This window comes from Heterodontus francisci, chromosome 16, assembly GCF_036365525.1.
Source record: "Heterodontus francisci isolate sHetFra1 chromosome 16, sHetFra1.hap1, whole genome shotgun sequence".
Classification (NCBI taxonomy): Eukaryota; Metazoa; Chordata; class Chondrichthyes; order Heterodontiformes; family Heterodontidae; genus Heterodontus; species Heterodontus francisci.
The window spans coordinates 18,948,425-18,961,783 of NC_090386.1; the positions used below are offsets into that span (position 1 = coordinate 18,948,425).

The following is a 13,359-nucleotide window of genomic DNA, read 5'->3' on the forward strand; positions in this document are numbered from 1 at the left end:
ATACAGCACTGAAACAGGCCCTTTGACCCACCGAGTCTGTGCCGACCAACAACCACCCATTTATACTAACGCTGCAGTAATCCCATATTCCCTACCACCTACCTACACTAGGGGCAATTTACAATGGCCAATTTACCTATCAACCCGCAAGTCTTTGGCTGTGGGAGGAAACAGGAGCACCCGGCGAAAACCCACGCAGTCACAGGGAGAACTTGCAAACTCCGCACAGGCAGTACCCAGAATCGAACCCAGGTCCCTGGAGTTGTGAGGCTGCAGTGCTAACCACTGCACCACTGTGCTGCCCTCTCAGAGATTGGCCTACATATCTGCTCCTCTATCTCTCCCTGACTGTTTGGAGGCCTGCAGTAACTCCCAGCCAAGTGATTGCCCCCTTTTTGTTTTTAAGTTCTACCCATATGGCCTCATTTGAGGAACCTTCCAAGATATCCCCTGTCATGCCTGAAGATTCTATACCCTGGAATATTGAGCTGTCAGTCCTGCCCCTCCCTCAACCATGTCTCTGTGATAGCTATAATATCATATTCCCATGTGCTAATCAACGCCCTCAATTCATCTGCCTTACTAGTAAGACTCCTTGCATTAAAATAGATGCAATCCAGCCCTGCATTTTTCACTTGTTCCTTAACAGGTCGATATTTGCTCTGCCTTCCAGACTGACTCTGTTTCTCTTCTATATTTGACTGTGCATTACCCCTTCATGTACCTCCACTCTGTATCCCATCCCCCTGCCAAATTAGTTTAAACCCCCCCAACAGCACTAGCAAATCTCCCAGCAAGGATGTTGGTCCCATTCCGGTACAGGTCACACCTTTGCCAGAAACAGTCCCAGTGATCCAGCAAACTAAAGCCCTCCCTCCTGCACCATCTCCTCAGCCATGTATTCATCTGCTCTATCCTCCTATTCCTATACTCACTAGCACGTGGCACCGGGAGTAATTCAGAGATTACAACCTTTGAGGTCCTGCTTTTTAATCTGCTACCTAGCTCCCTAAATTCTTGTTGCAGGACTTCATCCCTCTTTCTACCTATGTCGTTGGTACCAATGCATACCATGACCTTCCGAATGTCCTGCAGCCGCTCCATGACATCCTTGACCCGAGCACCAGGGAGGTAACATACCACCCTGGAGTCATGTTTGTGGCCACAGAAACGCCTGTCTGTACCCCTTACGATAGAATCCCCTATCACTATAGCTCTCCCACTCCTATTCCTCCCCTCCTGTGCAGCTGAGCCACCCATGGTGCCACAGATTTGGCTCTTGATGCATTCCCCTGAGAAACTATCTCCCCCAACAGTATCCAAACTGGAAATTCTGTTAAATAGGGAGATGGACCCAGGGGACTCTTGCACTACCTGCCTAGTTCTTCTACTCTTCTACGCCAACTCACGGACACTTCTTCCTACCTCCCTCTGGACCATGACCCCACCACCGAACATCAAGCCACCGTCCAAAGGACTGTCACTGACCTCATCTCCTCTGGAGATCTTCCCGCTACAGCTTCCAACCTCATAGTCCCACAACCCCGGACAGCCTGCTTCGACCCCCTTCCCAAAATCCACAAACGGGACTGTCCCGGCAGACCCATTGTGTCAGCTGGCTCCTGCCCCACTGAACTTATTTCTTCCTATCTGGACTCTATCTTTTCTCTGCTGGTCCAGTCTCTTCCCACATACATCCGTGACTCTTCTGACGCCCTACGTCATTTTGACAATTTCCAGTTTCCTGGTCCCAACCGCCTCCTCTTCACTATGGACGTCCAATCGCTCTACACCTCCATCCCCCACCAGGATGGTTTGAGGGCTCTCCGCTTCTTCCTGGAACAGAGGCCCAACCAGTCCCCATCCACCACCACCCTCCTCCGCCTGGCTGAACTTGTTCTGACATTGAACAAATTCTCCTTCAACTCCACTCACTTCCTTCAAGTAAAAGGTGTCACTATGGGTCCTAGTTATGCCTGTCTTTTTGTGGGATATGTCGAGTATTCTTTGTTCCAGTCCTACTCAGGCCCCCTCCCCCAACTCTTTTTCCGGTACATCGATGACTGTATCGGTGCCGTTTCTTGCTCCCGCCCTGAACTGGAAAACTTTATCAACTTTGCTTCCAATTTCCACCCTTCTCTCACCTTTACATGGTCCATCTCTGACACTTCCCTTCCCTTCCTCGATTTCTCTGTCTCCATCTCTGGGGATAGGTTGTCTACTAATATCCATTATAAGCCCACCGACTCCCACAGCTACCTCGACTACACTTCTTCACACCCTACCTCCTGTAAGGGCTCCATTCCATTCTCCCAGTTTCTCCGTCTCCGATGCATCTGCTCTGATGATGCTACCTTCCATGACGGTGCTTCTGATATGACCTCCTTTTTCCTCAACCGAGGATTTCCCCCCACTGTGGTTGACAGGGCCCTCAACCGTGTCCGACCCATTCCCCGCACCTCTACCCTCACCCCTTCCCCTCCCTCCCAGAACCGTGACAGGGTTCCCCTTTTCCTCACTTTTCACCCCACCAGCCTCCATATCCAAAGGATCATCCTCCGCCATTTCCGCCACCTCCAGCGTGATGCCACTACCAGTCGCATCTTCCCCTCCCTTCCCCTGTCAGCATTCCGAAGGGATCATTCCCTCCGTGACACCCTGGTCCACTCCTCCATTACCCCCACCACCTCGTCCCCATCCCATGTCACCTTCCCCTGCAATCGCAGGAGGTGTAATACCAGCCCATTTACCTCCTCTCTCCTCACTATCCCAGGCCCCAAACACTCCTTTCAGGTGAAGCAGCGATTTACTTGTACTTCTTTCAATGTAGTATACTGTATTCGCTGCTCACAGTGTGGTCTCCTCTACATTGGGGAGACCAAGCACAGACTGGGTGACCGCTTCGCGGAACATCTCCGCTCAGTCCGCAAGCAGGACCCTGAGCTTCCGGTTGCTTGCCATTTCAACACTCCCCCCTGCTCTCATGCTCACATCTCTGTCCTGGGATTGCTGCAGTGTTCCAGTGAACATCAACGCAAGCTCGAGGAACAGCATCTCATTTACCGATTAGGCACACTACAGCCTGCCGACTGAACATTGAGTTCAATAATTTCAGAGCATGACAGCCCCCTATTTTACTTTTATTTTTCGTTATTTTTTGTTCCTTTTTTTTTACATTCTTTTTTACATTTTTTACAATTTTTTTTTTGCATTTATTTCATTTCTTCTTAGTTTGTTCAGTTTGCTTACCCACTGTTTTTTTTCAGGTTTGCACTTGCTGCTGTTCAATATTCAGTGTATTTACACCTAATCTGTACTAATGCTTTGTCTTCCAACACACCATTAACATATTGTTTAACTTTGATCCGTGACCTTTTGGTCAGCTATGTGGCCTTGTCCAATCTCGACCTCCTTTGTTATCTCTTGCCCCACCCCCACCTCACTTGCTTATAACCTGTAACTTTTCTAATATTTGTCAGTTCCGATGAAGGGTCGCTGACCCGAAACGTTAACTCTGCTTCTCTTTCCACAGATGCTGTGGAAAGCATCTGCAGTATTTTGCTTTAATTATATGAATTACTGTTGCTCTGTTTGAATCTCAATACTAGCTCCAGTTACACCATGTACATCGATACTAGCTTCTGCTACTGTCTGTACCTCATTACCACCACTTGTTACTCACTGCTTCAATACTAGCTCCTGTTATTCTTTATATGCATTGACAGAAATCTCTGTACTCTCTGTGTACCTCAATACCAATCCCTGTTACTCTCTCTGTACCTCAATATCAATCTCTGTACTCTCTGTGTACCTCAATACCAATCCCTGTTACTCCCTCTGTACCTCAATATCAATCTCTGTACTCTCTGTGTACCTCAATACCAATCCCTGTTACTGTCTCTGTACCTCAATATCAATCTCTGTACTCTCTGTGTACCTCAATACCAATCCCTGTTACTCTCTCTGTACCTCAATATCAATCTCTGTACTCTCTGTGTACCTCAATACCAATCCCTGTTACTCCCTCTGTACCTCAATATCAATCTCTGTACTCTCTGTGTACCTCAATACCAATCCCTGTTACTCCCTCTGTACCTCAATATCAATCTCTGTACTCTCTGTGTACCTCAATACCAATCCCTGTTACTCTCTCTGTACCTCAATATCAATCTCTGTACTCTCTGTGTACCTCAATACCAATCCCTGTAACTCCCTCTGTACCTCAATATCAATCTCTGTACTCTCTGTGTACCTCAATACCAATCCCTGTTACTGTCTCTGTACCTCAATATCAATCGCTGTACTCTCTGTGTACCTCAATACCAATCCCTGTTACTCTCTCTGTACCTCAATATCAATCTCTGTACTCTCTGTGTACCTCAATACTAAACCCTCTTACTCTCTGTACCTCAATATCAATCTCTGTACTCTCTCTGTACCTCAATATCAATCTCTGTTACTCTCTCTGTACCTCAATATCAATCTCTGTACTCTCTGTGTACCTCAATACCAATCCCTGTTACTCTCTCTGTACCTCAATATCAATCTCTGTACTCTCTGTGTACCTCAATACTAAACCCTCTTACTCTCTGTACCTCAATATCAATCTCTGTACTCTCTCTGTATCTCAATATCAATCTCTGTTACTCTCTCTGTACCTCAATATCAATCTCTGTACTCTCTGTGTACCTCAATACTAAACCCTCTTACTCTCTCTGTACCTCAATATCAATCTCTGTACTCTCTGTGTACCTCAATACCAATCCCTGTTACTCTCTCTGTACCTCATTATCAATCTCTGTACTCTCTGTGTACCTCAATACCAATCCCTGTTACTCTCTCTGTACCTCAATATCAATCTCTGTACTCTCTGTGTACCTTGATATCAATCCCTGTTACTCTCGCTGTACCTCAATATCAATCTCTGTACTCTCTGTGTACCTCAATACCAATCCCTGTTACTCTCTCTGTACCTCAATATCAATCTCTGTACTCTCTGTGTACCTCAATACCAATCCCTGTTACTCTCTCTGTACCTCAATATCAATCTCTGTACTCTCTGTGTACCTCAATACTAAACCCTCTTACTCTCTGTACCTCAATATCAATCTCTGTACTCTCTCTGTACCTCAATATCAATCTCTGTACTCTCTGTGTACCTCAATACCAATCCCTGTTACTCTCTCTGTACCTCAATATCAATCTCTGTACTCTCTGTGTACCTCAATACCAATCCCTGTTACTCTCTCTGTACCTCAATATCAATCTCTGTACTCTCTGTGTACCTCAATACCAATCCCTGTTACTCTCTCTGTACCTCAATATCAATATCTGTTACTCACTGTGTACCTTCATATCAATCCCTGTTACTCTCTCTGTACCTCAATACCAATCCCTGTTACTCTCTCTGTACCTCAATATCAATCTCTGTTACTCACTGTGTACCTTGATATCAATCCCCGTTACTCTCTCTGTACCTGAATATCAATCCCTGTTACTCACTGTGTACCTCAATACTAAACCCTCTTACTCTCTGTGCATCTTGATACCAATTACTGTTACTCTCTGTGTACTTTGGTATTAAACCCTATTACTATCTGTGAACCTTCATAGCAATCGCCGATATCTCTGTGTTCTTCAATTCTAACCACTCTTACTCCTTCGTACCTCAATACCACTCCCTGTTATTCTCTCTTTAAAAAAAAGAATAAAGAACAGTACAGCACAGGAACAGGCCATTCGGCCCTCCAAGCCTGCACCGATCATGATGCCTGTCTAAACTAAAACCTTCTGCACTTCCGGGGACCGTATCCCTCTATTCCCATCCTATTCATGTATTTGTCAAGATGTCTCTTAAACGTCGCTGTCGTACCTGCTTCTACCACCTCCCCTGGCAGCAAGTTCCAGGCACTCACCACCCTCTGTGTAAAAAACTTACCTTGCACATCCCCTCTAAACTTTGACCCTCGCACCTTAAACCTATGTCCCCTAGTAACTGACTCTTCCACCCTGGGAAAAAGCTTCTGACTATCCACTATGTCCATGCCACTCATAACTTTGTAAACCTCTATCATGTCGCCCCTCCATCTCCGTCGTTCCAGTGAAAACAATCCGAGTTTATCCAACCACTCCTCATAGCTAATACCCTCCGGACCAGGCAACATCCTGGTAAACCTCTTCTGTACCATCTCCAAAGCCTCCACATCCTTCTGGTAGTGTGGCGACCAGAATTGTACGCAATATTCCAAGTGGGGCCTAACCAAGTTTCTGTACAGCTGCAGCATGACTTGCCAATTTTTATACTCTATGCCCCAACCGATGAAGGCAAGCATGCCATATGCCTTCTTGACTACCTTATCCACCTGCGTTGCCACTTTCAGTGAGCTGTGGACCTGTACGCCCAGATCTCTCTGCCTGTTAATACTCCTAAGGGTTCTGCCATTTACTGTATACTTCCCACCTGCATTAGACCTTCAAAAATGCATTATCTCACATTTGTCCGGATTAAACTCCATCTGCCATTTCTCTGCCCAAGTCTCCAACCGATCTATATCCTGATATCAACCCATTTTACTCACTGTGTGCGTCACTGTCAATCTTCAATACTCTATAGGTAAAGCAAAGCCATCCATTGACACTTAGGAGGAGGTCTTTGGCATTCCACATTATACTCCGTGTAACTCAGTGCCAGTCATTGTTATTCTCATTGTATCCCACAGGCTGACTGTGGTATTCTCTCTGTATCTCACTGCCAGTCACTGTTCCTGACACTGTGGGCTGAATTTTACTAGCCCTCCAATGTTGGGGATCATGGTGAGGATGCCCGGAATATTCTTCCAGGAGAGGCCCACCATGACCCCCAACGCCGGGTATGTCCCGCCCCATTTTACTGGCGGCGGCAGGGCCTCGGTTTGGCCTCCCTCTGCTCGATGGCAACACTCCAATTTAAATATATTGAGTGCTGCTTACCTTGCCTGATTATGCATCCCACTGCTTGTCGCTCCTCAGTTCCGCATTTTTCACTGAACGGGCAGCTGTCACATGCTGTCCCCTTCAAGAATGAGAGAAGCTGGTGGGACAGCAGAAGAGGGAGCAATCGGAGACAGTGCAGGTAAGTCTCTGTAAACTGGGGTCTCCACTCTGCATACTGGACGGGAGGGGGGAGGGGGAATGGCATTATCGGGGTCTCCACTCTGCAGGCATGAAGGGAGGTACTGTGTACCGTCCCTCCGTAAACGGTGGCCACTCTGCACCATTGTTTGTTTGTGTGAGTGAAGGAGCAATGGTACTCCAGTCATCCTGTGTGTGGGGAGGGTGCCAGAAATGGAAGTGGGGTAAAGGTTATCTGGCTGGTGGGCTAATCGATGCAACTGTTACAATCGGAATGTGGTCATGCTGTCTCAATCTTAGTGAGAGCTAAGACAGGCAATGCCATGCCCCGCCACATAGTTGATGCATGAAAGCACCTGATGTACCCGTCAACAACAATGCCTGCCCTGTTAGGTACCTTCAAAGAAGTGAAGGACACAGCTTTATTTGTCACATGAAGATGGGGATGGTTCATCCTATATTGTCTGATCTGCTTCTTGTGAGCTGCTGCTCACGACTGGAGGCCTCTATCTGCACCACAGGCAAAACCAACAGGCAGGTGCAGGGCACATACAGGCCCCCGGTCGTGAGCAACAGCAGCCCCACTGCAGATCGCCGCGCATCCACAGGTCCCACATGACTTCCTGAAGATGTCTGAGTGCCAGTGTCAGAGGCGACTACGGATGTCGAGAGAGGCGGTGACACATCTCTGTGACCTGCTCAACCATGACCTGCAGCCCAGGGGCTTTGGGGGACATCCTATGCCTGTGGCCCTCAAAATGACAGTGGCTGTTAACTTTTACACCTCTGCATCATTCCAGAGGCCCGCCAGAGACCTTTGTGGGGTCACACAGTCAACAGTGCACTGTTGCATCAGGGAGGTCACCACTGCCCTGTACTGGAGGGCCGGTGACTGTGTCCGCTTCAGGACAGACCCTGTGAGTTAGGCCTAGAGGACCGTCGGTTTCAGCACCATCGCAGGATTCCCACAGGTGCAAGGTGTCATAGACTGATCCATGTGGCCATCAAGGCTCCCACAGGGCTATCAGCTGCATACGTAAACTGGAAGGGATTCCACTCCATCTAGGTAAAGCTGGTATATGATCACCAGAAACGCTTCATGCAAATCTGTGCCTGCTTTCCAGGCAGCTGCCATGACACCTTCATCCTGCGCCAGTCCTAGCTGCCGTGCTGTTCACTGAACTGGCTTAGATGGAGGGGTGGCTTCTTGGAGACAAGGGCTACCCTTTGAAGACATGGCTTCTGACACCAGTGAGAAACTCCATCACTGATGCCGAGGAGAGGTACAATGCCAGCCACGGAGCTACAAGAGCCACCATTGAGCAGGTGATCAGCAAGCTGAAAATGCACTTCTGCTGCCTGAATAGATCAGGTGGTGCCCTGCAGTACGAACTGGAATGGGTAGCTCGTGTAGTTGCTGTTTGCTGTGCTCTGCACAATAGGGGGGAGGCCTTGCAGGATAAGGAGAGATGTGAGCAGGACTCATCCTTGGATAATGAGGATGCAGACGACTTACAACAGGGAAGGCGCAAGGGAGGACAGAGAGCATCCAGGCACGGCATGCAGGTCGAGCAGTGAGCAAGAGATGCACGGCAATGCCTCATTGATCAAAGATTCACCATGCCATAGAAACCACCAGGGGCTCTGCAAGTCACACAGCACCCTCATTCACCTGCTGTGCAGCAGTCCGCATTTGCAACATCTTTGCACCACCATTACTGGCAGCAACAGACGGAGCCATTGTCCATTGCGGAGATGCACATGAGTGATACTGGCATGGCAATGATATTATTCCATACATTGGAAGTTCTGAAAGGCCAATGTTGTAATGGGAGGAGACACGATCGGTACATGCTGGCACACTTTATTCACACAGTAAAAGCAATACATATGTTAGTGAAGATGATTTCGAGTTTGAGTTTTACAGTTTGTGTCACCCGTGCAGACCCATTTGTGTCACGATGTTTTCTGGAAATGCTTGCGGATGCTCCTTCTCGGTGCAACCTCTGCGCTGGCAGCCTGATTGGAGGAAGGCTGCTGATCAGATTGCCCTTTGGCTGTGGATGACTTCGATGATCGTCCTCTGTGCGCACGAGGCCTGGAGGGCCCGAGCTGGCTGGCGGAATCCTGCATCAGTGCAGAGCTCTCCTCAGATGTTGTGGCTGCTGGAGCTTGACTCAGAGGGGCAGAGGGGCCCTTGGCCAGAATGGATGCACCTTGAGGAGGGACCCCAGAAATGGCACGCAGGTTCGCCTCCTCCAGCTCGAGGCTCCTTTAAACCTCTCTGCTCTCCCGGGAAGGACCAGGACCAGGGACAGTCTCCATGCCCCTGATCCCTCTCTCACCTTGCCACTGATGTGTGGATCTGATGGCCTTGGTGAGGAATTGCAGGTCAGTATGGATTAATGAATCTGGCTCACCATGTCGGACACCATGTGCTCAATTGCCTGCGACAGGGCAGCTGTCATGGCCTGGATGGACTCCCCCATCGTCCGCCCAAGGCTGTGTATGGTCTGTGCTATCTCCACCAGGTATTGCCACAACTGCTGCTGCAGCTCCAGCATGCCCTGTGCTGTCCACAACAGAGGGTCATCATCAGCCTGGGGCTCAACATGGGCCTGGTCATCCACAGCCCTCCGACTGTCAGGGGCCTCAACTTTCTCAGCCTCAGTCAGCTGCTCAGGCAGTGCTCTCACCAGCTTGTGAGCCAGACTCTCAGGCCAACCGAATTTCCACCGAGGTGACTGTATCTGCGCTGGTGGAAGGTGAGGCAGTGCCATGGGAAGCTGCTTCCTCGGAGGATGTTTCTTCCTCTGAGGTGTAGGAGGTGTCCTGGGCCGCTATTGTCGACTCAGAGCATTGACCTGTACGATACAATGAGAAGAGCACACCGTCAGTCTTTATAGTGAGCATGTAATGAAAATTTTACAATTTTCACAGTGATCATTGTATATATCAAATGGATGCATGTGCACCCAGGAGTCCAAGCTCAACGTCACCGAATGCACGGTCCACATGTGTCGCAGCCAGTTCGGGGATCTCCTCCTCAGCCTGTGTCAGCGTCTGTATATCTAGCACTCCTCCACCAGTCCAGCTCTCCTCACGAGCATTGTGGGTCCTCTTTGCCTGGATGAGCAAGGAGGCAGAGAGTAAGGATGGCAAAGCAACAACCCAACACATGTCACAAAGGGGTGCTGAGCCTAAAGGTGGGGAAGGCTCGGTCTGCACTACTGTGTGAGCCACTCATGTAAGTGCCATGCTCTGAGCTGCAGACAAGGGTGAGTTCTGTCATACTTTCATCCATTCATGTCACGTCATTCATCCCTGCCCAACCTCCCTGTCTTTGGCATGGATGTGGCACACATGTGCCACTCTGTGTGTGGACACCCAGGTTCAGTGGGGCCAGGTTACAAAGTGCCACTTACTTTTGCGGTGCGAAGAAGATCGTTCATCCTGTTCCAACATTGGATCCAGTCACGCTGGATGAACCCACGGCTACAGACCTCCTCTGCCACCTCCAGCCAGGCTGCCTTGGTCAGGTAGGAGGGCCTCTTCTTACCATCGCTGCGAGAAAGGACCTCCCGCCTTGCCGCACAGCCTGGAGGAGAGTGACCAGGGAGGCATCATTGAACCATGGGGCCACCCTGAAGTACCGCACTGCCATCTTTGGTTTTTTTCTCTGGTCGTTTAAAGGTGATTCCACAGTTGTAACTGCTGTCATGCAGGCCCCACCTGCCAAGCAGGCATATTAATTTCACCACATGGACATTAAATTTCAAACTGTTGTTGAAGTGAAGAAAGGACTTGCTTTAAAAAAATTGCCAGATCTTGGCTGTATATGAACAGACATGCTTGGCGGGACAAAGCAGCCATTCCCTGACACATTCAACCCACAATGGACTTTTGATCACCAGACATTGAAGGTGGGGGAGCTCGCATTCCAGGTTGACGACTAAGATAGCCGAATACGCAAACGGACATGGTCAAACCAGCTAGTCACATGACTAACCTGCTGGGCAACCTGAGTTTTTTGAATTTGTACAAACAGTGTGGGTAGAAAGCAGAATGCCCCTGGACAGACAAGATCTCTCCTGGCTGGCTCGCCACAGCCTCTCCTGTCTGTCTGCTCCCATCTTTTTCTTACAAGCCTCTGAATCCACTGAAGACACAAGAACCCCAAGAGAGAAAAGTCTCTTACAGTGAACAAGGTTGAAGAAGAATACTGGGCCTCAACGAAAAGCAAGATCTACCTACAGTCAAGGACTACAGAGAGCTCGAAGAAACGTAACAACAACTCTTCAGATATTGCCTCAAACTTTTTCACTTTATTTTTCTTCTGCTCTTTTCTGTCTCTATTTGCATGTGTGTATTGCGTATGCATGCGAGCATGGGGCATGTCGTGTATCCATAGGCGTTAACCCAATTAGAGTTTAAGTTCAAGTGTCATAAATTTCAACTTTTCTTCTTGAAACCTAAGAAAGCCTGTTTGTGCTGGTTTATTTGCCTTATAATTGGAAAGCAGTGTGTGGCACCGCAGCCTCACAGCTCCAGGGACCCGGGTTCAATTCTCGATACTGTCTGTGTGGAGTTTGCAAATTCTCCCTGTGTCTGCGTGGGTTTTCTCCGGGTGCTCCGGTTTTCTCCCACATGCCAAAGACTTGCAGGTGATAGGTAAATTGGCTGTTGTAAATTGCCCCTGGTGTAGGGTGGTGATAGGGAATATGGGATTACTGTAGGATTAGTATAAATGGGTGGTTGTTGGTTGGCACAGACTCGAAGGGCCTGTTTCAGTGCTGTATCTCTAAATAAAAATAAATAAAATAAGACCAGGTGAAGGCTGAGAGGGAACCCTAGACACCTTTTTCACCTGGTCGTAACACTGCTCTAACTTCTGGCTGCAAGATTATTTTTGCAAACTAATGCAGGACTAGTGAGATCTGTGCTGTTGTACTGGTTTTTCATCTATGACAGAATGACGCATGTTCACGTACACTTTGCTTCTGTAGCAGTTGATCAGAATTATTGATGTAATATCTCAGGTTTGCAATGCAGCTGGAATATAAACATATTTTCATGGTTCTTTAAGAAATACTTTTAATGCCAGTCACCTGTCTTTTCACATAATAGTTAGCAACAAAATGAATACAGATTCCAAATGCATATTAGTCTGCAGCTTTTCACATTCAGGTAATTAAAAGCCCATGGTATGTAGATATTCTTAAATGATGATGCTTTTATTTCTGAGAGTCTATTTGCCTTTTATGATACCAGAATGAGAGACTGAATTGTATGTGCAAAATTAAGATTATTCACCCAGGTGCAGCATGGCTACAAGAAGGAATGTTACACTTGAGTGGAAAAAGAGGATCACAACTTCACAGGACACTGGGACAAAGCAGAGTAAGTATGTGGCAGCAAAGTAGAAAATGCTGGAAGAACTCAGCAGGTCTGGCACCATCTGTGGAGAGAGAAGCAGAGTTAACTTACAGGTCTGTGACCGATAAACCCATTGCCCTCTCGATGCTGTTAATACTGTGATCACAGGTCACAGACCTGAAAGTTAACTCTGCTTCTCTCTCCACAGCCAGACCTGCTGAGTTTCTCCAGCACTTTATGCTTTGCTGACAGATTACCAGGTAAGTATTTATTTGGAAGCTATCAGGAAGCAGGTGCTGGGGCACTTTAAATAGGGCCCCAGCAGCTGCTCCTCAACTGAGCTAAAGTCCATCACCGCGCCGGATGTCTGCCTCCCACCACGTAATATGGGAGGGGAGGGGGAACGTCATGTCACCATAATGATAATGACCTGCCTTGCTAAATATAGCAGGGGCTTAGCGACGGGTGATCCGTGCAGGCAGACTGCCAGATTCAAAGCTGGGATCAGCGGCACACTCGTAAAATTCAGGCCCGTATCTCAACTCAACACCAATCACTGGTACTCCCTGTGTACCCTGGTAACATCTCCTGTAATTCTCTGCGTACCTCAATACCAATCTCTGTCACGCTCTGTGCACATTGATGACAATCCTTTATACTCTCTGTGTATCTCGATACTAATTCCTCAGCACCAATCAATGTTCCTCTCGGTGTACCCTGATATCAAACCATGTTACTCTTTGCACAACTCAATACCAGTCTCCTGTACTCTCTGTGTACCTCAATACAACTCCCAGAAACACTCTCTGTACCTTGACACCAATATCTTTCATTATCTGTGTACCTCAATACAACCCCTGTTACTCTCTGTGT

The 13,359-nt window shown here is 48.1% G+C and overlaps 1 protein-coding gene across 1 annotated transcript in view; it reads right to left on the reverse strand.

The window, feature by feature from the left end:
* wfdc2 (WAP four-disulfide core domain 2) overlaps positions 1-13,359 on the reverse strand; it is a 269,502-nt gene that overhangs the window by 138,166 nt on the left and 117,977 nt on the right. Inside the window, exons 9-16 of the mRNA XM_068048456.1 lie at positions 10,764-10,842; positions 10,536-10,674; positions 10,086-10,236; positions 9,847-9,974; positions 9,531-9,677; positions 9,071-9,306; positions 8,379-8,541; positions 6,970-7,069 (exon numbers count right to left, since the gene is read on the reverse strand). Of these exons, the coding sequence (XP_067904557.1) occupies positions 6,970-7,069; positions 8,379-8,541; positions 9,071-9,306; positions 9,531-9,677; positions 9,847-9,974; positions 10,086-10,236; positions 10,536-10,674; positions 10,764-10,842 (1,143 nt within the window). The remainder of the gene's footprint in view (positions 1-6,969; positions 7,070-8,378; positions 8,542-9,070; positions 9,307-9,530; positions 9,678-9,846; positions 9,975-10,085; positions 10,237-10,535; positions 10,675-10,763; positions 10,843-13,359) is intronic.